Genomic DNA, 27,973 nt, shown 5'->3' with positions numbered 1-27,973 from the left:
AAATCTACAACTATACATATATATTGCACATGGCTTTATTGGCAATATATATATAAAATAGAATTTCGATTTCCACGAATTAAATATAGTGACTAGCCCCACCACATAAGAAAGCTACGAGCCGCCACTGGCCTATATGTTTCAGCAGTGTTTTCGACAACTCTATCAAAGTTGGCAGACTTGCATAGTGGCCAACGGCAATTATTTTGAGGGCCGATGTGGGTCTGTGTAAGTGTATGTGAATATCTTGTAATATGATGCGATAAAACCACAGTCCACACACTTAACGACTCTACCATGTATAACGCACATGGGTACTGCAGACAGTTCCTTCTAACCGCGATATCCTGTCACACTCCTCGTGTCCTTCCGGAGGAAAATAGACTACCACTTACTCTTTGAAGCCTGAAGTTCACCTAAATACTATTTAAAATCCAGTTCTGCCTCACAGAGAAAATACTGCATATCTGTTACAAAGACCAATATAATAATCAGCCCACATAGTGTGCGTTCGTGTTATTCTCACAATAAACAGCTAATATTTCTCTAAATGACATTCACCGATTGGCCTTCGTGTGCTCTGCGAATGATGTAAATACTGGTTATAAGCTCTCAAGATTTCAACTCATCAAAATTAAACCCCGTACTCTGAAAAATCCCAAAAAGACCCTTCCAAAGGATGTAGTTTTTAATTCAGAGAATACAAAATTCCGCAGCCTTGCTGGGAGCCATTATTGCTTGCTATTTTCAGGTAGTGTTCTTCGCTTTTCCCACGACTTTCACTCTACACCTACTTCTTTACTACCTTCCCTTCTTTTTTCTCCGATGTTTCGCAAAACTTATCATCTAACGTGAATAGACTTTTTCACTGAACGCCCAGGATAGTGAGCAGTGCTCAGGCCCTAGGTTACGTCCGCACACGAAGTTAATCGTCGGTTTGACCTTCCCCCTTATCTCTTTCTCTCTCTTTCTCCGTTTATCTTCAGGCTTCAAAGTGTCAGAATCAGAAATCGTTTTGTTTAAAACATATTTGAACTTTGCGATCTTGCAGTACCGACAGATTATCCTTAAAAATGAATGTAAATTTATATTAATCACACGAGAGAGTGCCGTGCTCAGTAAAACAGACTGCCTACCAAATTGCACCGCGTCACGACCCAGACGGCTGTAGCCGGAACAGCCACAGTCACCATACGTACGCTCGGCCGAGATGGATGGAGCCAAAAAAAAATATTACAGCAGCGTGTCAACTCGGGCGTCTGACGGTGTCGAACCAACTGCTGCGGTTAGGCAGTGCTAATATGGACGGAGTACAGGACGGACCGACTAGCACGTGGACAGCAGAGCGTCGCGGCGCAGACGGTATTCTGTAGGCGTCAGCATTCCCCTGCGGAAGAGACAAGGATGTGACGTCAGACACTTCCAGTTTTAAATGTAGGGAACAAGTCAAAAGCGAGCATTAAGTGGACTTACAAGAAAACCGCATGAAACAATTACTGTAACCTTTATTGTGTTCAACAAGAGCCCGGATAGCGCAGTCGGTATACTGTCTGGGATATATGCCTTGGACAACTAGAAATATATGTTCGATTCCCGAAAGGGCAAGACATTCCTATCTCCTCCACAACGTCGAGACCGGCTCTGGGGGCTACGCAGCTTCCTATCCAACTGGTAGAAGCGGATTTTCCCAGATCCAAAGCGGCCATGGCGTGAAACTGACTATTTACATATGTCTCGTGCCGAGGTTACGAAACCTCACCACCATGTTCATCAATTCCCTAGCTCGAGTGTATTTATTAAGTGCAGTCTTCATTTGTTTTCGTTTAGTTGAAACCGATATGGCATGGAATGTCTGAGCAAGCTGTAGTTGCACGCGAGGCAACATTTAGGATTTAGGATAATATCCAGAAATAGTTTAAGGCGGAAAAGCTGATGTAGGGGGTGGAGTGTAGAAATATCCAACGAACAACAATAAAACAAACTCCGTGGCTTTAGTCTGCAAGCGAACTATACCGGCCGAGCGACCGCCGCTTGTCGGCGAAGTTAGTGCCAACTTTTGTGGATAGAAGGTGCCACATGTTTAGCGCAACGGGTCCCCACAGCCGTTAATCTCGGTTTTCTAGACCGGAGCCGCTACATTTCCATTCAAGTAGCTCCTCAGTTATCCTCATGAGGCTGAACGAACCCTGTTAAAGACCCACTACTTCTGAGGAAATCTGGTAGCGTCGGGAATCGAACTCGGGACCTCTGGATATGTAAGCAGGAACTCTGACCACTAGACCACAGAGGCGGTCAAATATTTGCAAAAAAAAAAAAATAAAAACTCTTGAACAAAGTGGTAACATTAAAGAAAGAGTAAAATTCCGTGCTGTACTTCATCAGAATCCTGAAGACACAATCTTTGGTGATGACGTCGCGTGTAAGCGTCAGGTGGGACGGAAAGGGTCTGGGAAGCTGCCCTGAGGGAATCGGTGTAGTGAGGGGACCAGCCCCCTAAATCTTGTACTGGCTTGAGGAAGGTGAACACAGTCGCCTGCGCCCCTAACAGCGCCGTGGGGAGGGGGGGCAACACTGACCTCAGGACGGTGTCGTACGAGACGCTGACGCCCTTCTCAAGCATCCGGCGGTAGAGCTGCCAACACTCTCTTTCCTTGGGCGTCTGGAACTCTGGCTCTGCCGCGTCTTCTGGAGGAACGGGCTCTGGGATGGGCTGCGGCTCTGGTGTCAAAATGTGGGCCACTATTACGCCCAGACCTGGAGACAACAAAGGCGAAGCTTTCTAAAATTGTCTAATGTTCCCAAAATTGCATCCCTGCCTTCCGAAAGGAGATTGCATACAGAGCATAAACTGGTGCTGCTCTTACCCTCAAGAAGTAAATTGAGGCTATGGATACTGTCACGAAGTAAACTGAGACTGTCGTTACTGTGACGAAGTAAATTGAGGCTGTGGGTACTGTCATGAAGTAAATTGAGGCTGTGGATACTGTCAAGAAGTAAATTGAGGCTGTGGTTACTGTCACGAAGTAAATTGAGGCTGTGGGTACTGTCATGAAGTAAATTGAGGCTGTGGATACTGTCAAGAAGTAAATTGAGGCTGTGGTTACTGTCACGAAGTAAACTGAGGCTGTGAGTACTGTCATGAAGTAATTGATGCTGTGGATACTGTCACGAAGTAAACTGAGGCTGTGGTTACTGTCACGAAGTAAATTGAGGCTGTTGATACTGTCACGAAGTAAATCGAGGATGTGGGTACTGCCGTGAAGTAAATTGAGGCTGTGGGTACTGCCATGAAGTAAATTGAGGCTGTGGGTACTACCATGAAGTAAATTAAGGCTGTGGGTACTGTCACATAGCACTAAACAAACGACGTTAATTTTCGAATCAATAATCATTGTATTGATAAAATTACCTCAGTTTTACTGTAACTACTTCATCTTGCCCCAAATGGTTCTCTTGCAGATTGTTCCTCAACAACTCGTACGCTCAAAGCGAGTGGCTTCTCGCGCTTTTGTGTAAACATCTTGAGGACCGTAAGACTTAAGAAAATAATGCGTCGGGAGTGAAATACTTTGTTTCAATTAAATGCTATTCGAAATAAACATATAGCGAGTCAGGCTGGAGGTATCGCAGAAACGTCTGCATATCTCCATGTAAAGTGTTCAGTACTTTCGTCAAATTTGAACCCAATTGGAATGCTTCGACAGCGAAACTTTCTTTTTTCAAATTTTGTTTATGTCCTTAGGTGGGGTTCGTGAATTGCTGCAAGGTGACAGGAGCGTTGTTTCATGACGAAAGTACAAAAATGGCTAGCATTTTTAAACTTTCCCATTCTGTTGTCATTGCACAGGCATTCCTTTGTTGTTATTGCCATGACAACGTAAGAATCAAATGGAAGGGAACGTCACATGTTTAGAATTCGTATAATCAAGCAATGGCAGCATTAGTTTCTTTGTGCTGATGCACGCAGAAGGAATGCATAACGCGAGAGCCGGTGCTGAAACAATAACTCACGTTCACAGCATGGGAAGTGTAACCTAATTATCTCCTGTTATGACGTTCGAGTCTGACTGAAACACTGCGGTTTACCTGCGCTGGGAGGCTCAGTCGTGACGTCAGGCGGGCTGGAGGATGAAGCCTCATTCTGGCACGGAGTGGCTCGTTCCTCTGGTGGCCCTGCTCCTAGACAGGCCTGCACCGGAAGCTCACTGAGGCACTCTGCTTCCGCTTTTACAGGAGCCGTCGGTAGCTTCTCACTCTCCCTGCAGGAACACGCGCAGAACGTTTAATGCTGCGTCAACGTATCTTGTTTCCATGCACCGTGATCGCCAGCCCTGTGCTTGCAGGCGCCTCGGTGACCACGGTGCCCTCAAAAACTTCTTACAAATGTTGTAATATATTTCTTACTTGGACGAAAAGGGCCCCGAAAAATATTTTTCATCAATTTCATTTAGTTAATTTGTTTACCCCTGCCTTCAGGAGCTTCCTGTGGTACACTGACGGTATTCATTCACTCACTTACGGAGCTGAGCTCTTCTTGAGAAGCTGCCAGTTGTGCAGCTACTCAAGAACTTCCCAGCATTTTATTTCGGCAGCGAATGAGAGGCACAGTTTTATCTCTTCTGTGTTGAGGGAAGGAGCCGGAATGGCTCAGTCGGTACAGCGACCGGCTGAGGGTTCCGAGTTACGGTTAGGGCAACATTTTCCCTTCTACACGCAGGCCACACCGGTTCTGGGGCGCACCCAGCCTTCTGGCTCTTTCGCCTGGTAAAGCGGCTAGGGCGTGAAACTGACCACACACCTTCAACCAGTACCGAGGACAATACCTGGATCTATACATTCACTCCCCCATACGTCTTCATGGCGTAGTGCTTAATTAGTTACAACTTTACCTTACCTTTACCTGTGTTAAGGGAAATTCTGTGGGCCTGTTGTTCCTTGTTACAGTTTCAGCAGCAACAACAACAACGAGAAGTCTGTGACGTGTGTAATGCAACTATGGACATTATTCTACACATAGCCTTAACGTCTAGTTTCGTTTAAATAAACGTATATGTTGGATACAAAACGTGCGTTTCATCATTGTCTGCAAGTTCTGTACGTTGTTCTTTCTTTCCGATATATGTTTAGTGGCGTACGCCCAGAACCGCCTTTAGATCACAATGCAAAACTTTCCTCTAATTTTAATCACAAAAAAAAAATAGTTCCACTCCCTTATATCAAATTTAATGATAATGCTTTCAATGTTTCTCGGGTTGTTATGTGCTGACAGACAGACATGACTAAGCTAATAAAAGTATCGTTGAAACATTTCGTTGCGAACCCACCACGAAACGATATTATATGACAAAGAAATGCAATTACATTAAACAAGCTACAGTTCGTCATGTCACAGATGACTCGTGGCATTGCGCCTCTGTGCACAGAGAAAAGGGATCATGAAAGAGACAGATTCAGAAAGCCTCGAGGAAGTTCAATTTCCAAGCTATTTCAATTCCCCCTCTCCCTCCAATGTAAAGAGCATGTGTAGCTGTAGTTTGTATGTGTTTCCCATACAGGAGCTTAAATGAGGTCGCACTTTTCAGCCGTCCTTTCTAAGAAATGAATGAAGCTGTAAACTGGTGTAACAGCCCATGAGAATTCAGCGGGAAGTCTCGCCGCTTGTTACGTAAGGTTTCGTGCTACTAACCTCCTCTGCTTTCTCCCGTATTCCTCCCCAATCCTGCACCTTATCGAATGATACGTCAACTTATAACGCCATTTGCCACTAAAATCATTCATAAATAGTCAATTGTAAACCGTCTCTTTACATAGTATATTTCGCATATCCACATCAAAATATTATCAGTACTCACATAATATACACGATACACCGAAACAAAAGACTACAAGCTAATTCGTGGCCTGCTGCATAACTTACATTTATACAACGTGTTAATGCTCTACCGTTTGTTGCTGCAGTAACCTCAAATTGCCTAATGGCCCTTAGCAAGCTAATGTACGTGTATATACATATAAACAAAACAAATTCCGTGGTTTCAGTCCGCACGAGAATTATACTGACACAGCGACCGCTGCTTGTCGTCGAAGCTAGTGTCAACTTTAGTGGATCAAGGGTGTCGCGTTGTCAGCTCAACGAATCCCCACGGGCGTTAATTTCGGTTTTCTAGACCGGAGTCACTACTTTTCCATTCAGGTAGCTCCTCAATTATCCTCACGAGGCTGAGTGGGCCCCGTTCCAGACCCACTACTTCTCACAAAATCTGGTAGCGCCGGGAATCGAACCCGGATCTCTGGATCTGTAGGCAGGAATTCTGACCACTAGAACACAGAGGCGGTATGTCTATACATATAAGGATATGAAACGAAGTGCATTGTATTTGACATTTTTCCAGTTTCGCAAATGTTTTGGTTGGCGTGTACTTACGTAACACAGACAGGAATGTCCCATCTGCATCCCACATAGCTGTGAAATCAGGTGACCGAGGGGGCCGAGTCCATACACTCGCGCTGCGCAGACGCACGTGGCGTTCGGTTTGTTCGGCTTGCCGCTGATGTCAAACGTGACGTCATTGGTAGCTGCTAGCGACCCGATTTAGAAAGAGCTATACATCTCATTTGCACAAGCTGACAAGATTCAGCTGAATGGAAGGTGCAGCTGTATACATGAGTAATTCGCTTTTCTTTCAGGACCCCACCCAACCGCGCAGTCCGGCTTCAGGACGTCAAAGAGAGCTCTTCGAACATAATGACAGCTATTGACGCTGAACTGAACAGACGCAGGACATGTGCGCGTCTTGTCCCTCATTAGTAAGGGAGTGTTAGGCTCACCGCAGGGGGCTACTGTGTCCATTGTTGGGGCACTCAGGGGTGCCCCGCAGCGGGTGCGAAACTGCACCCAAACAGAAAACACTCTTTCACACAGGCGTTTCTTACGGCTTTATTTTAGTTATAACATGAAGAGTGCTATTTATAGGAATGTGACGCCTTGTAGTCTAGTTGAAGTTTGCCGACGTTTCGGAGGAACATGCTGCTTCCATTTCAGGTCGAAGAGTAAGCAAGGGTAACCAGCAAGATGCAAGCTGCATAAGGCCATGTGTGGCCGACCGCAAACTAGGTTTTATTATGTGGTCAGTGGGGCTTACACTCGGAATTGCCTACCAACTTCTGGTTTCAGTCCCCAATACCGAATTTTAAGAAAATATGAGACAAATTTTATAATATTGTCATGCGTTTGAGTGATAATATGCGGGGTTTAGAATAGTAATCGGATTTATTGGACTCTTAAACAACTCGTGACTAAACTTTAAAAATCTCTATCACACACACTATTTTTCTCAACCGCGGTCTTCACTGCTCTGCTTGGTAACGGCTTCCAACAGTGGACGTTCCTCTGCTCCCGGGCTCACGTCCTCGCAGGCTGACTGCCATCTCACACCAACCTCCTCCTCTTCTATCTACCTTCTGAAGACTATCTCGTAATCAAGTCAAAGTCACATTGCGACTGACGGCCAGTCAGTCAGTAAGTCTTGGTGTCGAGCACCCTCCTGGGGCTCATGACCAGATATTTATTACTGTTTGACAGTTACAGTCTTGTTTCTGTGGGCGCCCTCTCTGACGAGAGGACGGGTCTGTCTTTTGTATATGCTCCTGGTCCGTGCCAGCGCAGTATTTCTCGGGTCCGAGTCCCTTGGTACTCGAGACCATATATTACTGTCTCAAATTTGAGACTTCCCTATTCGTCGCCTCCTACGACTCGCAGGGTCACGGTGGAGGTATTCGACCCCCGCCTCCACACGGGTTGGAATTTTGAAAGCCATTTGTAAATCCCTTATATAGTCGCGGTACGGGCCACGCAGCACAGAAAACATAGATTCCCTATTGTTGTAGAGGCGTGTTATCACGCAGTTGCCTAGCAAACAGTCTCGGCGCAGACCACATGGGAAACACTGTCTTTGAGAATGCGTGTTTATTAGTTCGTTACCCAGCAACGGATGTCCTATTGTTGAGAGCATAACCCAGGGAATGCGTTTACCGAGCCGTTGCCTAGCAATGATCATATGCGTCACTTGTTTTCTGAACCATGCGTAAAAGTTGAATGTCATTTACATCCTATGATGGATTGATGTACTTTGAATTGCATACTGTGTCCTTCCTTCCATCAATCTGTGTACATTGTGTTTTCTTCTGTTACTGATGATGTAAGCAATGCCTTGAGCAGGATTGCCAAATATCTTCATAAAGGTCAGTTTATTGCTTTGGTTTGTCCAGGACCTGTGAGCCATGACAGGACATTATGTGAATCGTCCAACAGCAATTAACATAATGAAGGTTACCTTTAATTTCAGATATCGAAACTTTCTGCAGACAGCGCTGTCACAGTCAGCAAAACTGTGCGAGACATCTGTCGGCCTTCTCTTTAAACTGTTTGACAGCGGTTAAGGACACGTGATATCTCGTAATGGCAGGCGGTCCTCGTTATATAGCCTCGACACGGACCGCACAGAAAACGTCTTCCACCATTGCGTGTTCGCTCGTTGCCGGGGAAACGTGTTCAAAGAGCTGTTCCCTTGCAACGGCTGTAATACGGTCTCCTGTTTATACAGCTGTCACTTGACAATGAGTCCATATATCACGGTATGTATAACAATATCTTGTTATGGCATTATGCAGACTGAGGTTTATTTTGTTAAATTTGAATGAAGATCAGCATTCTCAGACACGGTTTAGCGCATGTTTTCCATGTTGAATATAAACAGGATGTCTGACATGGTTTATAGGGTACGTGGAAATACGCAGTTGTAAAACTAAACTAAACTCCATGGCTTTAGTTCGCAAACGAACTATACCGCTTGTCGGCGAAGTTAGTGCCAACTTTAGCGGATCGAGGGTGTCTGTTAGCACCTGTTCACGCTGGTTCTTCACTCTTGGATTTTCTTCTTTTTTCTTCTACCCTGAAAATGGAGGCGATACCTTCCTCCGAAACGTCGGGTTTACACGATATCTACACGGCGCCACATCCCAGAAGACTGCTATCTTCAGGAGACAGACCTGACGAATAAATACGCACAAAAACTTCTTCACCTGTCTCAGATGAGTGGAACTGAGCCCTGACTACAATTTCCTATACAAATTACTTAACGCGATTCTGGTTTCTCGGTTTTGATAATACAGTAAGCCCTCGCTAACCCAGATTAACTGGAGGAGGTCATCCGTATTAAGTGCTAATCCGGATTAATGAAGCAAAAGATATCCTTACTCGTAAAAGACAACAAAAAAATTTAGAAAACAAAGAAATGGAAAATTTAATAATAGAGATAGTGTCGATGAAAATAAATTAAAAAAATATAATTTCAGTAATTTCTTGCTCTGTCAGAAGCTGAAATCCAGAGTCTCCTTAATCCAGCTGAAGCCAATCTTGGATATTTCCTTGCGCGGTTTCAGTCTCTCCAGCTGCCCTCAGCACAGTCTGAAAGTCCTCTCGCTGTCAGAAGCTGAAATCCAGAGTCTCCTTAATCCAGCTGAAGCCAATCTTGAATATTTTCTTGTGCGGTTTCAGTCTCTCCAGCTGCCCTCAACACAGTCTGAAAGTTCTCTCGCTCCTAAATCCCAAGTGTCTTTTAAAGTGTGTACTCAAATATGAACAGAATTGTTCATATTTCACATTTCGATCCGGATTAACTGTAACCGGACTGACGAGGATTTGCTGTATCTTGGACCAGTCATGTAGTTCAATATCCCTCGAAGGATCGACGTGGAATTTCGGCAGAGTGGGGTAGTGGGCTGGAATTGCTCCCTCGTTTTGATATCCCTCGGTCTGTCCCGGCGTGCCACACCATCACAACATCCCAAATCAATATCTGCCCCGGCATGCATGCCACGTTCTTTACACAGAAACCTACAAAACCAGATGGATGGGCCCCGAAGCCAGCGATGCAAGATTCCGAAGAAGAACTGAGTAAAGCCGTGTGGGGTGCGCGGCCTTCACGACGGGGACTTGACGCTGCGTAGCCTGGTACAAGTTAATCAACCTTTCGAAGGAACTGCCACTATCTTCAGGATGGAAGATTAAGTCAAACAGCCAGCAAGCGTCTTCTTCTGTTTGCTTGTCCTGAGAACTTGCACCAGACTACACTACGTCACATGACAAGTATGAACATCTTGCCGCATGTACAAGTATTTCATTCTGAATGGGTTATGTCGTTATTTTCCTCAGTCCTTCTATGCAGGTCCCAGAATATTTCCTTAAAATATTAATTCTGAGGTTATCGTGACGGTAAATATTGATATTATTGTGTCCTGGGATACCGGTTGCTGTACCGAACAATGTTTCTGACGGATTTTGTTTTTGTTATGATGAAAATTATATTATATCATCTTCGATTTATCAGACTGGATTTTATAGACTGGAAAAAATGTTCTCAAGATTTATATCCCTACAACAGCACCTAGGGAGCTTGGATAGCGACTGGCTACTAGCTGAACGACCTAGGGGTCAGAGTTTGAGTCCCAGTAGCGTCAGGAATTCTCTCTGGGGCCCACCCAATCTCCTATCCAATAGATACCGGCAGCTGTTTCCCCGGGGGTAAAGTGGCTGGGGCGTGAAACTGACCGCTGACATCCAACTAGTACCGACGCTATGAATGTGTGGAGTTATACTTCCACAACTCTTACGTCTTCGTGGCGTGGCTGTCAATGTAAGGAAAGTTTTATGTTTGTTCTAGCTCGGACTGTATAGCATCGAATGGCAGAATAATTCATGAATGAACTGAAAGTGATCTGGTAGGAACCGGTCAGAGTCTGTTCTGCTGAAGTACCTTAGCATTCGCTCGGAGGGCCGGAAGAGAATCACGGAAGAGTTCAGTCAGGACATTCGGTGTCACTGCCGAGGTTCGAAGGAATGTAAGCCAGAACAGTCACCATCTCAGCCATCTTATTCTGTGGTATTAAAAAAAAGGAAATATTACATAATTTACAAATTACATTAAACGGACACCAGAGGGCTACTGTGACGCAGAATTTCAAATTCCAGGCTCAGGTCGATGCCTTCGTGGAATCATCATCTCTCTCTTTCTTGACTACGACGCCCCCTCCCCTCACCTAGAGCAGGTGCCGAACCTGGTCCTCTCGGGCAATACACAGCCACAACCAGTATGTGCCGGTTTCACTAAGTTCTGCTTTCGTTTCCGTTGGCTTCTTTTCGGATCGATTTGTTTCGAACGTCCATCACACACACACACACACACACACAGCTACTTGCACTGCGCTTGTCACAGACAAATCTGTGCAATTCGAACCCTCGAATCATTTCACTAGCTCATGGCGCAGCGACTTGTCCCTGTGCTTAACTGGTTCAGCACTACGCCATGAATATGTATGGGGGAGTGGATGTATAGATCCACTTATTCTTGACCTCTGCACTTCACTCCAAGGAAAGAGCCCCCAGTACCCTGCGGACAGGAAGCTGGGTGTGCCCTAGAACCGGTCTGGACGAAGTAGAGAGGAGAAAAATCTTGCCTCTACCGAGACTCGAACTCTGACCCCTCGACAGTCCGGCCTGTAGTGAATCTCTATAACGACTGCACTATTCTGGCTCCCTGTAGTATATTCGTAAGCGGGGAAATGGAAGTCGATGTACAACTGTATTTCCGAAACGCCGGTATGTGAGTCGAGAATGAATCCATTCACAGGTAGAGGCCGACAGCGGGTGGGCACGAATCTGTCCAGCCTTTAGAGCACAGTGGTATACACACATGGGGTGGGACAAAATCAGGAATCTCTACCTCCACCTGGATTTTTAGCAACAATCAAACTTACATTTAATTTTAGAGACAAACGTATGTTCTTGTGCACCAAATAATGTAGGCGCGCTGTGGAAGAGTTTCGGTGTAATTTTGCGCCAGATTCTCTGACTGCTTCTCCTTGAGTAAATCGCTGACCCCCTAACTTAGGAAAACGTCCTTTGGCGCACCTTGTTTATAAAAAACTGTGCATTCTGCCCACACAGTGTTTTTTTTATGTTTCATATGATTCTCACAATAAAGAGCAACTGTTTCCTTAAACAGCGTTAAGTGGGTTTTCCTTTATAAAATTCTTGTGTTCGATATTATCCATTCTCTTAACTATACTTATATTGTACGATGTTTCAGTAGCTGGATTCTCCTCTGTCATCAAGTGCATATACAGTTTCCGAAACGTCGTACAGGTTAAATATATCTCAGATGATGTGCGATGTCTACCAAAATGACTTCATGATGAAAAACGGGCTATTGTCACAAACATTTACATTATCGTGAAAAGATTGGTCTTTATGATGGAGATGCAATATGTTTCCTGTGAGGTAGGAGCTTGTCTTATATAGGGGCTATTACTTAGAAGGCATCAGAAAGAAGAATAAGTTGTATTAGCTCGGAAATGCTTGAACGCGAAACTTGGTTAATGAACGCTGTGAGGACGCGAGAGGGTAGAGGAGGGTTGTGACGTGTCAGTTTCCAGTAGGTCAGCGTGAGTGATTGGAAATCGAAAACTCCATCGTCGAAAGTAATTTGCAGGTGGGCCAGGAACCGCATTACACGCCAGCGAGGCGTCGGGCAGAAGAAGAACAGCTGCAGGGTAAAATAGGACGCTGTTCTTTTCATTGCGGCCCGTGCCTAGACTGGACGCTCTGCTGGCAAGAAGATGTTTCCAGACATGGGGACGAGAGGCGCCATGCTACAAGCCGGAAGGCCGCGGGTTCGATTCCCGATGAGGTTATTGGATTTCTTAGCTTACCTAATCCTTCCAGCCGCACTATGGCCCTGGGGTGGACTCAGCATCTAACAGAAATGAGTACCAGGAATCTTCTTGGGGGCTAAAGGGCGGCCGGCGCGTAAGGCTGACAACCTCACCGCCATCTGTGAGCCGATTTTCTAGAAAATATGTGAGCCTCGACGTCTCACAACCCTATGGGCCTCCATGGCCTCTTCTTTATACTGTAAGTGGTTCACAATGATACCACACATTGCTCGTTTACATGTAATTTGTGACCAAAATCAATTGCATGATGGAGTATCGGAAGTCTGTTCTTTCTGCGTCAAATAAACACAGCCCCCTGGGTTTGAGGCTCTCATGGCCGTGACGTGTAGTAAATCTTTTGGGATGTGAACCCGTGTAGTCCGGTAGAAGTGCACGAGACCGTGAGGAAAACGACAATTAGGAAGACCGACCATAATATGGACTGACGTAAGGAGCTTTTAATGGGGCCGTAATAGGCCACTGGGCCTAATCCGTGAAATTTATTATGAATATAATTGTAACTTCTTCTTGAGGATCTGATAGTTGCTACGCCAGCCAACAACTTAACCGAGTCTCGTAGAAACTGAAGACTCATTATGGTAACACAAGGGCCCCAATAGTCTCTGTCCTCAGCCAGATAAATGCAGCCTACACCCTTCAATCTTATTTCTGTAATATCCATCTTAATATTATCCTCCTAAGCCTAGTTCTTCCTTCACGTTTTCCTACAAACAATTTTCGTATATGTCTATGTCAGTTTTGAGGGTTTGACGGCGGTGAGTATGAAGATTGCCGTCTTCTGGGATGTGGTGCAGTGTAGATATTGTGNGAGCTACATGCCTTGACCATCTCCTTTATGATCTGTTCATATAAAATATATAAATGTGTATCCTGCGAGGAGCACACGTCACGGAACCCCTCCTTATGCGGTCCTTAGCTCTGCGCCCTTTCCTTCGCGCTGATTGTCAAGTGTCACGAAACATGACAAAAGCATATAGATAGGGTCTGCACGTACGTGTCGTGGGCGCAGGTGGCCTTGTGCCTGCTGACTCCCTCACTCTCTGCCTTGCTCGGTGCTTTCCCTGAAATGTTTCCCGCCGGGACTCCTTGGCTGTCTCGTCCTGCGGCTGTTGCAATGATAACTCGACGATTGACGTGAAGGGCCGACGAAGCCCTCAGAGGGACCGGTGGCTGCTGCTGGAACGAAACTGTGAACACAGAACGTAACGGATATCACCCAACGAACACATTTCACAATCCCAGTGGAGGCCCATAAAGTTGTGAGACGTCGAGGCTCCAACATTATCTAGACAATCGGGTCACAGATGGGAGTGAGGTTGTCAGTCTTACGCGCCGGTCGCCTTTTACCTCTAGGAAGTTTCCTGATACTCATTTCTGTTAGAGGTTGGAGTCGACCCCAAGTCCATAGTTCGGCTGGAAGGATTACGTCAATAGAAAAATCTGATAACATCATCGGGACCGAACCCGCAACGTTGCTACTTGTAGCATAGTGCCTCAGCCAACTGAGCTACCACATGCCCCGTTTACAGCCTCTTACCGCTGTGTAAGGTGACTCACGAACTTGGGTAGGTTTGCTCTGACAAGAGTGAGCCTTGTGGACGTAGCGGAGTTACGGTACATCTGAGAGAACTTTCCGTGGTTTCTTCTGACTGCCGTGACTTATACCGGAAACTGTCTTTGAAATATGTCACGACCTCCTCCTTCCAGACCCTTTCCAGTTCACGATGGAATCACAGTCTACTCTAAGTAACCTCTGCAGTTGTAGCAGCATACGTAAATGGTCACCAGTGGCTACAGTTTCTAACTACCAAATTTCTCGAACTCTTGTCAATCCTTATTGAAACGTAGAACGTATTTCAAGATATATTTGTGATTCCATGTAAAATATAGCATTTAGAAATACGGAAGAAATATGGGTAGGCTACAGTTTAGTTAAGACCCTACATAACTAACTAACAAACCAATAATCCACTGAGTAGAGACGTTTCAGAAAAGCTACCAGTCACTCTGCTAGTCAAGAGATTCACTGCCTTACGTACTGTGTATGGAAACCCAAGTGTCATTAGCGAGTTCACAAAAACTCGGCCTTGATCCATATCCTCAGGCAGATAAATCCAGTCCACACCCTTCCACCACATCTATGTGTCCCATCTACAGCTAGGTTTTCCAAGTGGTTTCTTTGCTTCGATGTTTCATACTAAGATTTTGCAATTTGTATTGCTGGATTTATTGAGCGTTTCAGTTTTCTAGTATTCCGAACAAAATGCAACGTGTCGTAAACTGGATCTGCTTCTGTCCTCAAGTAAAAGTCGTCGGGAGGCACATGCTGACTTCAGTCCCACAAAACCACTGAAGACGGAAACAGAACCACTTTCCGAAACATTGTATTCTCTTCAGAATACTGTAAAAAGGCCGAAACCCTGAAATTCAGTGATGTCCCACCGTCAGAACATTTTAGAATTGATATGTTGCTCGTGATAAATGCTAGATTAAATGTATTTATCGCGAGTTCTTTTATGGCTCTTTTAGTAGTCAGGCTACATAGCGTCGAATGGTAGACGAAAGATGAATGGGAAAGGATTTGAAAGGAATCCATCACTGCCTAAATAGATGTACCATCCCAGCATTTGCCCTGGCCGAGGATCGAACCGAGTACCTCCCGAAAACGAGCCTGGAACGTTATGACTTGAGCGGACCCAAGTCAAGATCTGTTCGTCAAGCAGACTTGCATATAGGCCGTTGTTGCTGGACGCGAGGTGAAGTCGCAGGTGTCGGCAGTTCAGACTGATGTGGCGTCGCGACGCGGGGGCAGCGACGCGTCGCGTGCGGGGCTCAGCTTCATTAAGTGGGGCTAATTAGGCCGCTCACGCAAGTCTCGCCCCACCGACTCACATCTCATCTCGGAACGACGAATCTTTTAGGGCAAACTTTGTCGACACGTGGGCCGCGAGTCACTACCGACACGCTGCTTAATTTGTGCCAGTTCAGTCTTCTAATTAGCTCTACATGATATTTTACCACAGCTGACAGCAGCAGTCATTCTCCTTCGTGTAACCCTGCATTCCTTTCTCAAGGAAAAAGCGCATGAGATGATCATTCTAGCTGTGTGAATCCCCTTTTCACCTTTTGACGGGACATACACATTTAATAATCTTGTGGAATGTGACGCCGTGTAGCCTGGTAGGTATAGAACCTGCAATCTCCATGTTCAAATTAGATTAATTGAACATATATGTATTTAAATTTTCATAATAATTTCAAACAAGACAAGATTTGAGGGTTTCAGGACTGTGAATATTAGGATTGTGGTCTTCTGAGCTTGACACCGTACGGTGTGGTAGGTGACAAACCTTTATGGTGATTACGTGTGCCAGCCGCGTTTGTGTCAACAGCCTGCATTTCAGATGCTTGTGTGTACCGTTTAGACAGTAATGCAGAATCACTTGCTGCAAATAAAGCAAGATTCAAAATGGAAAGTTTTGACTTCTCTGTCGTGACGTTGACACGGAAAGCGGGGGCCATGTCCCGGGCGAAGAACGGATATTTCTGCCTGCTAACATGTGAAGTTAGTTCGCCAGGTTTTAAATGTTTAGTTACACGGTTGGATGAAGGGACAAGAGAGAAGTAATATTCCTTCTCGTCTCTACGGCTGCGGCGCACACCGAAAACACCCTGTCGGCCCCGAACCGTGCAACGGCGCCCGGTACTTTCAATCTTCCGTCACATGAAAATCTGTGTTTACTAAGTCCCCACCTCTTCCTAATTTTACTTAATTCGCTCCTAATCTTCGCCTGTCAAAGTTTATGAAACTTCTGGCTCTAGTGGAACTTTAATAAACAGTTTTCAAACCAATAAAGGAAAGTGCTCTGTTCTGAGTTGTAAAGTCATGCAGTTCGGACAGAGCTTAACTTGATTTTGTGGGTTTCTTGGTTTTGTTACTCTCCAGCGCTGGAACTTGAGTTCTTCCGAAACGTCAGTCTGCATCCGAACTACACGGTGTTACGATCCATAAGTCCGTATTCTACGTGTACACAGTCGCCGTTGTAGCGATGTCAGATCGGAATAGAGTAAATAAATAAATAAATAATCCGGTCACGGTTAATTCGGATCGAAATATGAAACACGAAAAATGCTAAGAGAGACTTGAAAGGATTCTGACGATGGTGTATACTGTACTTCTTTTGGCTTATTTTGGACTTCACCCATCGTCGGGTATATAAAAGACAGTGATTGAGACTAGCTCTTTCTAAGGGGCCCAACTGAGTAGGTTTATCCTTCCCTATCCACCTGAAGACGGAGACAGATCCAGTCTCCGAAACGTCGTGGTTTTTTTTGTCTTCTGTATACCAGACGATGGGTGAAGTCCAAAATAAGCCAAAAGAAGTACGAAAAATGCTGTCCACGGTTCAGTACATACTTCAAAAGACACATGGCATTTAGGAAGGCAGACGAGTCACTTGTCTGTTCAGACAAAACTTGACAGTTTCTTGAAACTTGCATTATTACGTGGTTGCGTCCTGACCTCGTCCTCGGTCTCCAAGTATCTGTGCCATCTTCACGCTCGCCTTGCTCTCCTGCACCGAAGATGGAAAGAAGAAATTCCTCCGAGACGTTGATAGCTTTCGACCAGACTAATATCGTCACATCACAGAAGACAGAAATCTTAACAGAGTTTAGTAACCAATGCTCATTATATCGGCAGTGTGCGGAAGGACTCGAACATCGCAAAGAAGAAGGGTGTCAGTCTTCGAGTTTTGAAGACAGAAATGGAAAGGTTAATTTCACGTGCAACTTCCCCACTCTTTCCCCAGCCCAGCGTAAGGTCGGAGGTAAAGCCCCTAACTTAAAAGTCGAGGATATGATAATGTTCTGCCTGGTCAGGGTTTTTGCATACATCAAGGAGCGGTGATGTATGGGAACAGAGCAATGGTGGAATGGGGGTGGTGTGAGAAAGAGGAGCGAAACCTACTCCAGAGCCACTTAGTCCACCATGAAGGTGACTTAGTTATCTGGGATAATACTGGGACTCCGCTGTTATAAGCCAGTGTCTGACCACGTGCGAACATCCACAACCGCGCTGATACCTGATTATACAAATGCGAAACCATTTACTCCGCAAGGTTTTAGTGCGATTTTTTTATGGAAGAGGTGTCAATAGCGTCTGAAGAGGTACCTTGGTACGAAACAACGTGAACTTAGAAACCCTTACAAGGTCGCAATTGTTTGTGGGTATAAATGCAGCACTTACCAGACTTGGGCGACTTTTTGAGACAGATGACTTGCTCCCTCTGATTCTGCCCAGCGGGACTGTTTCTTTCTTCCAGCCAGGGTGCGGGCTGGAGGAATGGTCCGGTCGCGTCGCCTTCTGCGTCGCTTCCGTCACTCACTAGGGACACCATGGTCACGATCTCTGCCCCGCGAGATAGGCCGCGTCGTCCTGCTGAGATCTTCTGCTTCTGTCTGGGGCCAGCCTCCGCTTCGTCCCCTGAAGATTCTTCACCGCGACTTCCGGCCTTGCGGCGAGGACCTGCCGTCCGTAAACGTCGCCTGGCGGGGGCTGACATGATGTTCCTGTCTCCTCGTGTCTGGACCAGAGCTTCCTCATCCCCGTCGGTCACATCTGAAGATATGTCGACACTCGTGCTGTTCTTGTTCCTGTGCACCAGAATGCCTTTGCCAGGTTTCTGGGGAGGTGCAGATAGGGCTCTACTCAGGGGCGGAGTTGGTGTCGATCTGCTGACGCTAGAAACTGCTGAGGTAGGTGGCGCGTCGGATGAAAAACTTCCCGTGATCGCCTTGTTAACGCTGTTGCGGAAGTTGACGCGCCGCGCGGCTGCAGACATGGTTTGAGCGGTACTGAGTGCGTGAGTCTGTGACGGCTGAACCACTTTGCAACTTTCTTTGTTTCTAACACTAACGAAATTCTTCGTGCTGTAGGCATTGATATTATTCTCCTTTGTTTCCTCGATGTTATTTAATGTTTCTTGTCCGTTTTCCATACATGAGAGAGGAGACTGCTCAACGGAAACATCGGAAGGAGAAGGCTCCATGGAATCTCCGGACAGTGTTTCTTCCTTCCGGGGAACAACGTCAACCACTATTTTGCTGTTCGAGTAACGGCCCTCGGAATCGCTTTCTCGGTCACATTCCTTTGTTATTTCACTAAGCCGTGGACTCTTATCAAAATCAATTGAGCCAGTAATGACTGCTGATTCGGTTCGCGCTAGAATCTTGTCCTCAGTCACATTCAGCATATCAGGACATGTCTCCATGATTTGGTGTGGCGTCCCAATAGACTTGTTACTGGAAGTGGTCTCCGATGTACTGCTTTCTGAGTCGCTATGGCTCTGCATTTTGCTGTTTTCTAAGTTAAAGCATGGGAAAGATGGTTTCAAAGAAACTCTGATATCTGACTTCGGAAAAACATTGAAATTAATCTTCGCTGTGGACCCTCCGACATTGATGTGGCTGCGGAAATATGTGTATGGGCTGTTTTCTGTACTTTCATGTCCGCTAATGCTGCAAGTGGGGGCGGGTTTGTCACGGCGTTCTGTTTGTTGAGATATTTGTTTAGGATATTCGTTGACTTTTCTACTGAGAAGCGACTCGACAACGCTGATGTCAGTTTGTTTTGTAGGGTGGTTAATTTTAAGTGGCAGTGCCTTATTGTTTTTCTGGATGGACAGATTTTTAGAAATTCCAACAGCTGATGAATAAGGTAAGAAGTTGCTTATATTTTGAGGGGCCGGCTGATTGTTCATTTCACTGTTAGGATCTCGGTGGACGTTCCTGGATGTGTAGAATGACGCATCCCCGCCAGGAGAGACGTCTTCACGAACGTGTAACAGTGACTGGCCTGTGTCTGTTGTAGGATCTGAGATGTGTGAGTCGTCCTCTTCTGTCGACACCATGTTGCTGTGGGCGAGGAAGATGTCCAGGTTTGGCCTGTTCTCCTCTCGCTCTCGCCAGGCCCGCCTGAGCCTCTCCGCGAGTTGCTGGCGCGTATACAGGATGGTGTCCTTCTCACCGCCGATAGATGGCAGGTTGCCGGTAGCGGGCCGCTGAGGCTTGCAGCTGACTGGCCTGGGCTGTCCTGTGCAGCGCTTAGCTACCACCACGACATTGCTATTACTGCTGTCTTGTTGCCGACGGTCGGTCCACGCCACCTTGACCGGATGAGGCCTCGTCACTGCTCCGACACCTGTGGCAGCAGAATTGTATAGCACGTGACTTTCTGAATGTTTTGCCACGATTTGCTGCGATTTGAAGGGTCGGCCACAATAAAGAAGCGAATAATGATACCTGAAGGAGGGTATGTACCTGCCCCGTTGTGACCTAGGCCTCTTGCGCGATGACACTCCCGTACAGCTTGTAGTCACGTCACGCGTCTAGCTGCTGTTAGCTTCCTGTGGGAAGTGAGCAGATATGCGTACCTGTGGGTGAATTGGTGGTGGAGGATTCCTGTGGGAAGTGCCCCCCGGCCCCCACAGAGCTCGCAGTGACCCGCAGGCCGGCATCGCCACTGCTGTTGATGGACGACCAGAGGCGGCGGTCAGCATCTACGGACTGCTGTTTCCTCAGTGGGCGTCGAGACGACGTGGCGGCTGACTGTTGCAGCGACAGCTGTCTGACCGGGCCGCCGGGACGCCGCCTTGCAGACATATCTGCTCCTGGAAGGGAACAGACCAGTCAGTTTCCACACGCTCGTGACATTGCTCGGTCAAGTTGGAAATTGTTCATTGTCTTGGGTGAATTATTAATAACCAACGTTTCGGCAACGAAGCCTGTTGCGGTATCCATGTGATTTTCTCTGCATTGACAATTTTTTTTAATATTATGCTGGCAGTGGAAAGTGACACCGTTTAAACTGGTATATTGTTACCAACTTTTCGAAGCAGCCTGCTGCTTTTATATTGAGAGTAGAAACGTCTGTAAACCTGTAGACCCACAAACTCTTCCACCCTGAAGAAGGAGACAGCCAACTATCTACCAGACTATATGACGTCACACCGAACAGGCCGGTCTAGCCGTAGCTCTAGATTTGTATTCGGGAGGCGTTTGCTTCGAATCTGGGCCAGGATAATAACTATCCAGACAGAAGTTTCTCGTGGTTTTCTTCAGCCCCTCTAGAAAAATGCTGGAATAGTACCTCGATTGGACCAAGACCGCTCCTACCAAACCTTTCCGAATCACAGTTTATGTATTATTGTTACCATTCGACGGTATAGAGTCCCGGTACTTCTGACCCCACAAGACAGTAAACGTGACTGACAAGTCACCGTGCAACTTCGGCACGTCAATTCGAGTTATCCATGAGATATGACCTTCTGGGTACGTGACGCTGTATATAGTCCGGCAGAAGTTTACCGACGTTTAGAAGGAATGTCTCGCCTCCATCCTCAGAGTGAGATAATCGGCTAAGCAAAGCATGAGCGAGAAGGTTGATCTGCTCGCTGCTGGCTTACTTGGCTTACTCGTCGACTGCGAAGTTTGAGGCAGCGTATTCTTCCGAAACGTCTGTAAACTTCTACAGGCTACATGGTGTCGTATCCCAGAAAATAGAGTTCTTCAACTTAGTCTTATCTGCATTAACTGCTATAGAAGGTACCCCCTTAAATAGGTCACAGTGGGTCNGGGGGGGGGGGGGGGGACAGACAAGTCCTTTAGGCGCCGTTCAATTAATCCTACCCCCTCGATGAATGCGATGAAACAGCTTTTGTTTTCGTGTCAGCGAACAAAAGCCTGTGAGTCTATTGGTGTGAGAAGCGCGCCAAATGTTACGTCATCACGTCCGAAGGTCGATGTTTCGAACCGAGTTTTTTGATTAGTGACGTTTATGAGGCTGGAATTAAGACAAGCTTTACAGACGTTTCGTGCCTTTTGCAGTAACGAAGTTGCGAGAGAACGACTACTGGAGAGTTTGTGTGACGGGAGGAAATACCTCATTTCCGTGAAGTTTCCGGTCGCGCGGGGCTCAGCCACTCGGCACGAGAGCTGTTAATGACACGAACATTCGGCGGGTTATCCCAGCCGTACATGTATCAGTTGCCCGCTCCTATACGGTTCTCAGCCTAAAGTATCGAAAATTGAATACTGAAAACTCTGTAATATATTTTGTGTTCACAATTCTGTCTTGATGATGGAGGCCGCAGGTTTCTCCGAAACGTTGCTAACTATATATATCAAACTATACGGTGTCACAGCCCGCAATATTTTTACCTTCTTGAGAACCCTCAAATCTCACATACCAAGTCTTCCGGGGAGCAGAATTACCCGTGCCCAAACTTGAAGAAGGGGTCTGCTACAGACTCGAATCTTAGAATCTCAAATGACATAACTTCGCTTTGCAGCGGGTAGCAGTCTGTTTCGTATTGAAGGTCTCGGGTTCAACACTGTATTGGACATAAAATGCAAGTTTTATCTTTTTTCTGTCACTCTCGTTCGAAACGTTTTTATCTGCGGTAAAGATTTATGGAGTCGCGCAGAAACGCAATATTGTCACGTGGCCGTTGTATTTTTCTGGCTCACTTTAAGAGGAAACTGGGAATCGTAAAAAGGTAAAGCTATTCCTGTAACAGGCCGTGGAGGTCCACAGGGTTGTGAGACGTCGAGGCCTCCACATTTTGTAGTCGGCTCATAGATGGCGGTGAGATTGTCAGCCTTACGCGCCGGCCGTCCTTTATTCCCCAGGGAGATCCCTGAATCCCTGATACTCATTTCTGTTAGAGGCTGAGCCGACCCCAGGGCCATAATGCGGCTGGAAGAATTAGGTAAATTGAAAAATCCAATGACCTCATCGGGAATTGAATCCGTATCCTTCCGTCGTGTAGAATAGTGCCTCAACCAAGTACGCTACCAACACTTTTTTTTTTTAATTTCTCAGTATAAAATTTCAATAAATGTCGCAATGATTTTCATGCGCTCAGACGGACGGACAGTTACTTCATGGGCACGAGATCGGAACAGAACCATTCTGGATAGGTTACAAATGATTTTCCCACTCGTTGCAGGGGGCGGGGAGTGGGGTTTTGAGCCCTGCTTATAAAAACCGAAGATAGATCGCGCCTGTGACGTTGATTTGCGAACCGAGCGATCACCATGATATGCCCCGCTTCCTTGCAGTGCTTGGTGCAGTCACGACTTCCATTTACGGCGATCCCATCAGGCCTGGTGATTGGGGCTGCAGACCAATCAGTTAAGCTGCAATTAAACTCGAAATTGCATCTCCTGGAATAATTGCTGGACGATCAGAAACATAACCCCTCCTACCGCATTCGTCCTCTGTTTAAGTCACATGACGCCTCCTGCGTATATCCGGTTCATCACACGGCACTCGAACGGCTGGACTTGGCGGTAACCCACAGACGTTTATTCTGCAGGTGCTGGGTTCGAATCCGGTATCTTTCATGAAGTTCTTCATGCTTTTCCTCCGTGCCTCCAGGTAGATGCGGGACAGCAGAGTCCCTATTATCCGAATTGCCAATTAACCGAATCATCGCATCGAGAACTGCGCCCGCTAAACAAATATCCCTGTTAGACTTCTTCAAGTACATTTGTCCCTGCGCTCAAGTAATTAAGTACTACGCCATGAAGGGGTAGGGGGGAGTGGATGTATACATCCACATTTTCTTGATCTCGGCACTGCTGGAGGCGAGTGGTCAGCTTCACGCCCCGGCCGCTTTACGCCCGGGGAATAAGCCCCCGATATCCATTGGGTAGGAGGTTGGGTGGACCCCAAAGCCAGTCTGGACGACTTGGGGAAAAGAAAATTCTTGACCCTACCGGGACTCGAAATCCAACCCTTTGGTAGTCCAGCGCGTAGCCAGTCGCTATACCGACTGAGCTATCGCGGCTCCTCTTCTCGAAATGAAGTGTTCGAAAATGTTCATTTACAATTACATGTATTAGTTTTTCGTGTGTCGCCTGTTTAGAAAAAATGTAGTTATCGTTGTAACACAGTACATTACAACAGCGCTTTTCGTTGATAATTTTCGATAATCCTAACCGCCTGTTTCACTAATTAATTCGGATAATTAGTGTTATACTGTACTTCAATTATACCACGATCGCTTCCTTTCATATCCCTTTCTATTCATCAGTCATCCTACCATTAGATGCTAATAGGGCCTCATCTGGATAAGACAGCTTCGCAAAATAAACCTCGTTAAGAGAATTTGTATCTTCTGCGATGTGACGCCGTGTGCTCTGGTACATCATCACAGACGTTTCGCAGTAGCGTGCTGTGTAGGCAGCACGTTCCTCTCAAACTGCGGGAAATCAGTCTGTGACCGCCTTTAGAAGCCCACGTCTCGCAGGAAGGCAGATCAGTGTATTCTGCACGCACTGGACGGGGTTCACGGTTTCCTGCCAAGCTACTGCGAGCGATGTATAAGCAGATGACATGTGCCACGCCGGGCTCGCAACAGTAACCGAGCCATGACGTCCATCATGGGAGCAGAGGGCACATGCCCCCGTGATCTCCGCCCCCTCTTCGCCCCGAACTGGTATCGGTCCGCGAGCTTCCACACAGCTTCCCCCTAAGCCCGAAGGCCGTTTGCGAATTTACAGCCCATCCAGGGGTGTAGCCCTGGATATAAAAGTGCCGGACCGTCTGGCACGCAGAAATTTGAAACAATTGTGACATGAAGTCTTCTTGTGTCTGCTTAACGGCGACTTTGCACCTTTACACGTGAAACTGAAGGACAGATCTCACGTACGTGAAGAGAATGCAACAGAGAGACAAAAACTTGCGGTGACGCCGTGTAATATGGTAGCTGCTAATCAACTTTTTGCAGAAAACTTTGACTTCCATCTCCATCATAGGAGAATAACCCGTGATATAAGGTGAAAGTGAGTGGTCGGTTTCACGCCCCGGCCGTTTTATCCCCGGTACCCATTGAACAGGAGACTGGGTGGGGGCCTCAGAGCCGGTCTAGACGACGCGAAAAATAGAAAAATGTTGCCCCTACGGGACTCTAACTCCGTCCCCTCGCTAACCAATGGGAGTGGCGTAAACTGAATGGGACACTGTGGCACAAGTAGAGAGGGGTAAGGCGCACTTCCTTTGTAGCTTATTTAACGACACTGGAAGGATCCCGAACTCTTGCACACTTTTACAGTTCACTATCATTCAGCCATTCAGCGTTGTGTGAGCTGAATTACTGACGGCGTCGGAAAACCATTTCGGAGGCATTGGCGGTAGGTGGGAGAGTAATATTAAAACGAATCTAAGGGAAACTGAAACACGGTTGGCAGTGCAGCCTCACTTCAGTGTCTCTCAACCCTCGACACCAGATGTCTCTGACTGGTTAGCGTTTTACTCGCGGGGTAAGGGCCCTCTGCGCCTGCTGAATAGACGAGCCGGAGAATTAGACGCGATGGAAAACAGAAAGATCTCTTCCCCCCCCCCAGGTCTCTAGTCACCTAGTCAGCGTTTCTCAGCCTTCTCTTTATAAGGCATTCCTTTAAAAAGTGTCTTTTTGAAGTAACCCAAACACCTAAGATTCTCTAAAAACCATCTGTATAAACGACTGAATTGTAACTGCTTGTTTGGAAAAAATTACGTACACGAAGTTCACTTGCCACCGTACTTAAAAAACGATACAAAAACTTAAAATGCAGACATTTCAGTTGCGTTCGCGTAAACCCCCCTCAAGAACATTCTCGCTTGCCCTAAAGGGTACGCGTATCACAGGTTGGGAAACACTGATGCAGCCCATAATGTAGTCACTAATCTGACTAAGCTATGTGGCTCATTGTTGCAGAAGCAGGGGATCTGAATTGTTCTTCTAAAATATTTTTGTTGCCACGTCACTCTCGTGCCTTGAGCAGGCAACCGTACGGATGAAACGTCACGTGTCTGGGGATGTCAGTTCCCGTCGCTTGTTGAAAGCAGAACCCGGTGACTCTGTAACAATGCGTTCAAGATCTACGTCACGGCGAGATGTTGATGCGACCGCAGTGTGTAATATGAACTAGATTCCGGTTGGTCAGGGCGCGCACTGGACAACCTCTGAACTCGCGGAACCGTATGTTCGTGCGGAGCGCTCTTCTGTCCGTCACACACAGGGATCGAGGATTCATCAACTCCGATTTTAGTTTTTCCGTTTGTGTTTTCGTGCGTAAGCTGAGGCCTTGCGCCGGGCCGATCGCCCATTCAAGGAGCCTACGGAAACGTCTAAAAGATTAATAGTTCCAGAAGTTATTTTGAATTGAATACGTTAGGGAAGAAGGGGCGGAGGGGAGAGGAGGATGAAATCCATAGACTCGCACAGGAAGGCTCTGTGTACATGGAGTCGGTCAGTGTATCACAGAAACCGCTGACTGTAAATCACGGTCGAGAATTTTCTTCCTTAAAGAAAGCAGTTCGTAGGAGTACGCAAGTAAACGCTTACCTTACGCAGTTACGACGCAGGCGCTGGAGAACTGTGACGGCTGCAGAGTTGGGCAGGCCGCGCGAACAGCGCCATGCTCCCCGAATAGAGGCTCAGCAGTGGGCCGATGGCCCACTTCCAAAAGACTGAGAAAACTTTAGACTTGTTTACCCATAACCCTGTTTTATTGATCAAAAACTTTCCTGTCTTCACTGACAGTTTGTTGTCATGCGGTTGCCATGGCGACGTTCTCTCTCCACTTTGTTTCGTGTCCATGGATACGAGAGCCACGTGGGGAGCTGACTGCGAGAAGAGTCACGAGATACTGGTGCTGATGTATCACATGAACTGGAGTGAACTGTTCTTGGTGACATGATCTGAAGCCTGAATTCGTACTAAACAATATTTAGAAATTTTGTTCTTATATTACCGTGATTCAAATACAAAGACAAATATTTTCATGCTGTTTACTGTGTCATACGAAACACATAAGTACTTTATGTGAATAAAATGCAGAGATTCCTGCACTGTTAAAGCGGGTGGCACACCTAATAATCATTTGAATCGTTACTGGAATCTGCAGTCAAATTCGTCATAATACAGTGAACAACATATCTCATGTATTACGAGTACATTGAATAAGAATTCCGTTTCCGCCGGATGCCAGTCATCAGATATTGACCGATCTAGAAAGTCAGCTCCACAATAAAACGACTGTCTTCAATTTGGGATGTCCCAACATGTAACATTCCGAAACCAGTCCGAGATATATCGACTTCTAATTCCGATAGCTCTATTCAGTTTACTCCCTTTATTTTCCTCACTCCCCCAAGGCGAAACAGGAGCCCTTGACAGCCCATCGTCTGAGAGTACGTTACCTCACATGCTAAAGTCCAGGAAGTGATCGGTTCAAATATGGGGCACGCGGTAGCGTAGCTGGTTGAGGCACTATGCTACAAGCCATAAGGTCGCGGTTTCGATTCCCGATGAGGCCATTGAATTTTTCAGTTGACCTAATCCCTCCAGCCCTGGGGTCGACTCAGCCTCTGATAGAATGAGTACCGGGAATCTTCTTAGGGAGAAAAGGCGGCCTGCGCGTAAGGCTGACAACCTCACCGTCATCTGTGAGCCGATTGTCTAGAAAATGTGGGTGCCTTTGCGTGGAAATATACAAATGACCATTTAGAGGCCTACGTTACCGTTGGATAAATGAAGAAATGGACAGAGCCACTGGTACCAGCTGTTCAGGCGATACTCCCGTTTCCTCCAGGGTTGATGTAGAATTATTTTCTGGGGCTACCCTGTTTGAATATTAGCCAAGTTACCAGATGTCCTGACTGCACTGCTAAACGATTTCATTTTCTGGGCCTGCCCTGAAGGAGCACCTTCTTATAGTGTTCGAATGCTGCTGGGGTGCTCCTTTGTCATTTACTATAAATGTTACTTCTCCGACATGTTTCTACCTTATAAGGTTATCACCAGGTACATACTCTTACGTAATTGCTGCGCTCTGCCCGTTTTAGGAGCGCTACAAGAAAGTGCACCTTCCAGGCTGGCCCTGTGAATCCTGTGTCAGACAAGGGTATATTGTGGTCTTGTAATTTGTTTATTGTGAGCTGGTCTTAGAAAATTAAAAAATAGATTGAGATCTTTAAAACTAGTGAGTATACTAAACTGATTTTGATTAGATCCCTATAACAGTTTTCAACAGTATCCGTTGACGATCAGACATGGNTCTGAACCTAGTTTTGTAGTATATAATTCAGTTTGAAAACGTTATACATATATTTTATAACCCATTTTCCAAA

The 27,973-nt window shown here is 46.3% G+C and overlaps 1 protein-coding gene across 1 annotated transcript; it reads right to left on the bottom strand.

Moving 5' to 3' along the window:
- Positions 1-228: 228 nt before the first annotated feature.
- LOC117283069 lies at positions 229-20,596 on the bottom strand. The gene is made up of 7 exons (XM_033755351.1): positions 20,561-20,596; positions 20,226-20,462; positions 18,041-19,993; positions 13,787-13,979; positions 4,087-4,259; positions 2,577-2,754; positions 229-1,387 (listed from the first exon to the last, which is right to left on the bottom strand). The coding sequence occupies exons 2-7, from the start codon at positions 20,452-20,454 to the stop codon at positions 1,327-1,329; spliced, it is 2,787 nt and encodes a 928-aa protein (XP_033611242.1). The 5' UTR covers positions 20,455-20,462; positions 20,561-20,596; the 3' UTR covers positions 229-1,326.
- Positions 20,597-27,973: the final 7,377 nt, after the last annotated feature.

This window comes from Cryptotermes secundus, unplaced genomic scaffold (genome assembly GCF_002891405.2).
Source record: "Cryptotermes secundus unplaced genomic scaffold, Csec_1.0 scaffold47, whole genome shotgun sequence".
NCBI classification, from domain to species: domain Eukaryota; kingdom Metazoa; phylum Arthropoda; class Insecta; order Blattodea; family Kalotermitidae; genus Cryptotermes; species Cryptotermes secundus.
Note: the sequence above shows the minus strand (reverse complement) of the source record. Positions and strands in the feature narration are given on the sequence as shown.

Coding starts and splice junctions, on each gene's coding strand:
- LOC117283069 (XM_033755351.1), bottom strand. CDS start 20,454: ATGTCTGCAAGGCGGCGTCCCGGCGGCCCGGTCAGACAGCTGTCGCTG. Junction 4,260..13,786: donor GCCACCTGCGCCCACGACAC/GTACGTGCAGAC, acceptor GTGTTCCTGCAG/GGAGAGTGAGAAGCTACCGA. Junction 1,388..2,576: donor TCGTACGACACCGTCCTGAG/GTCAGTGTTGCC, acceptor TCTCTTCCGCAG/GGGAATGCTGACGCCTACAG.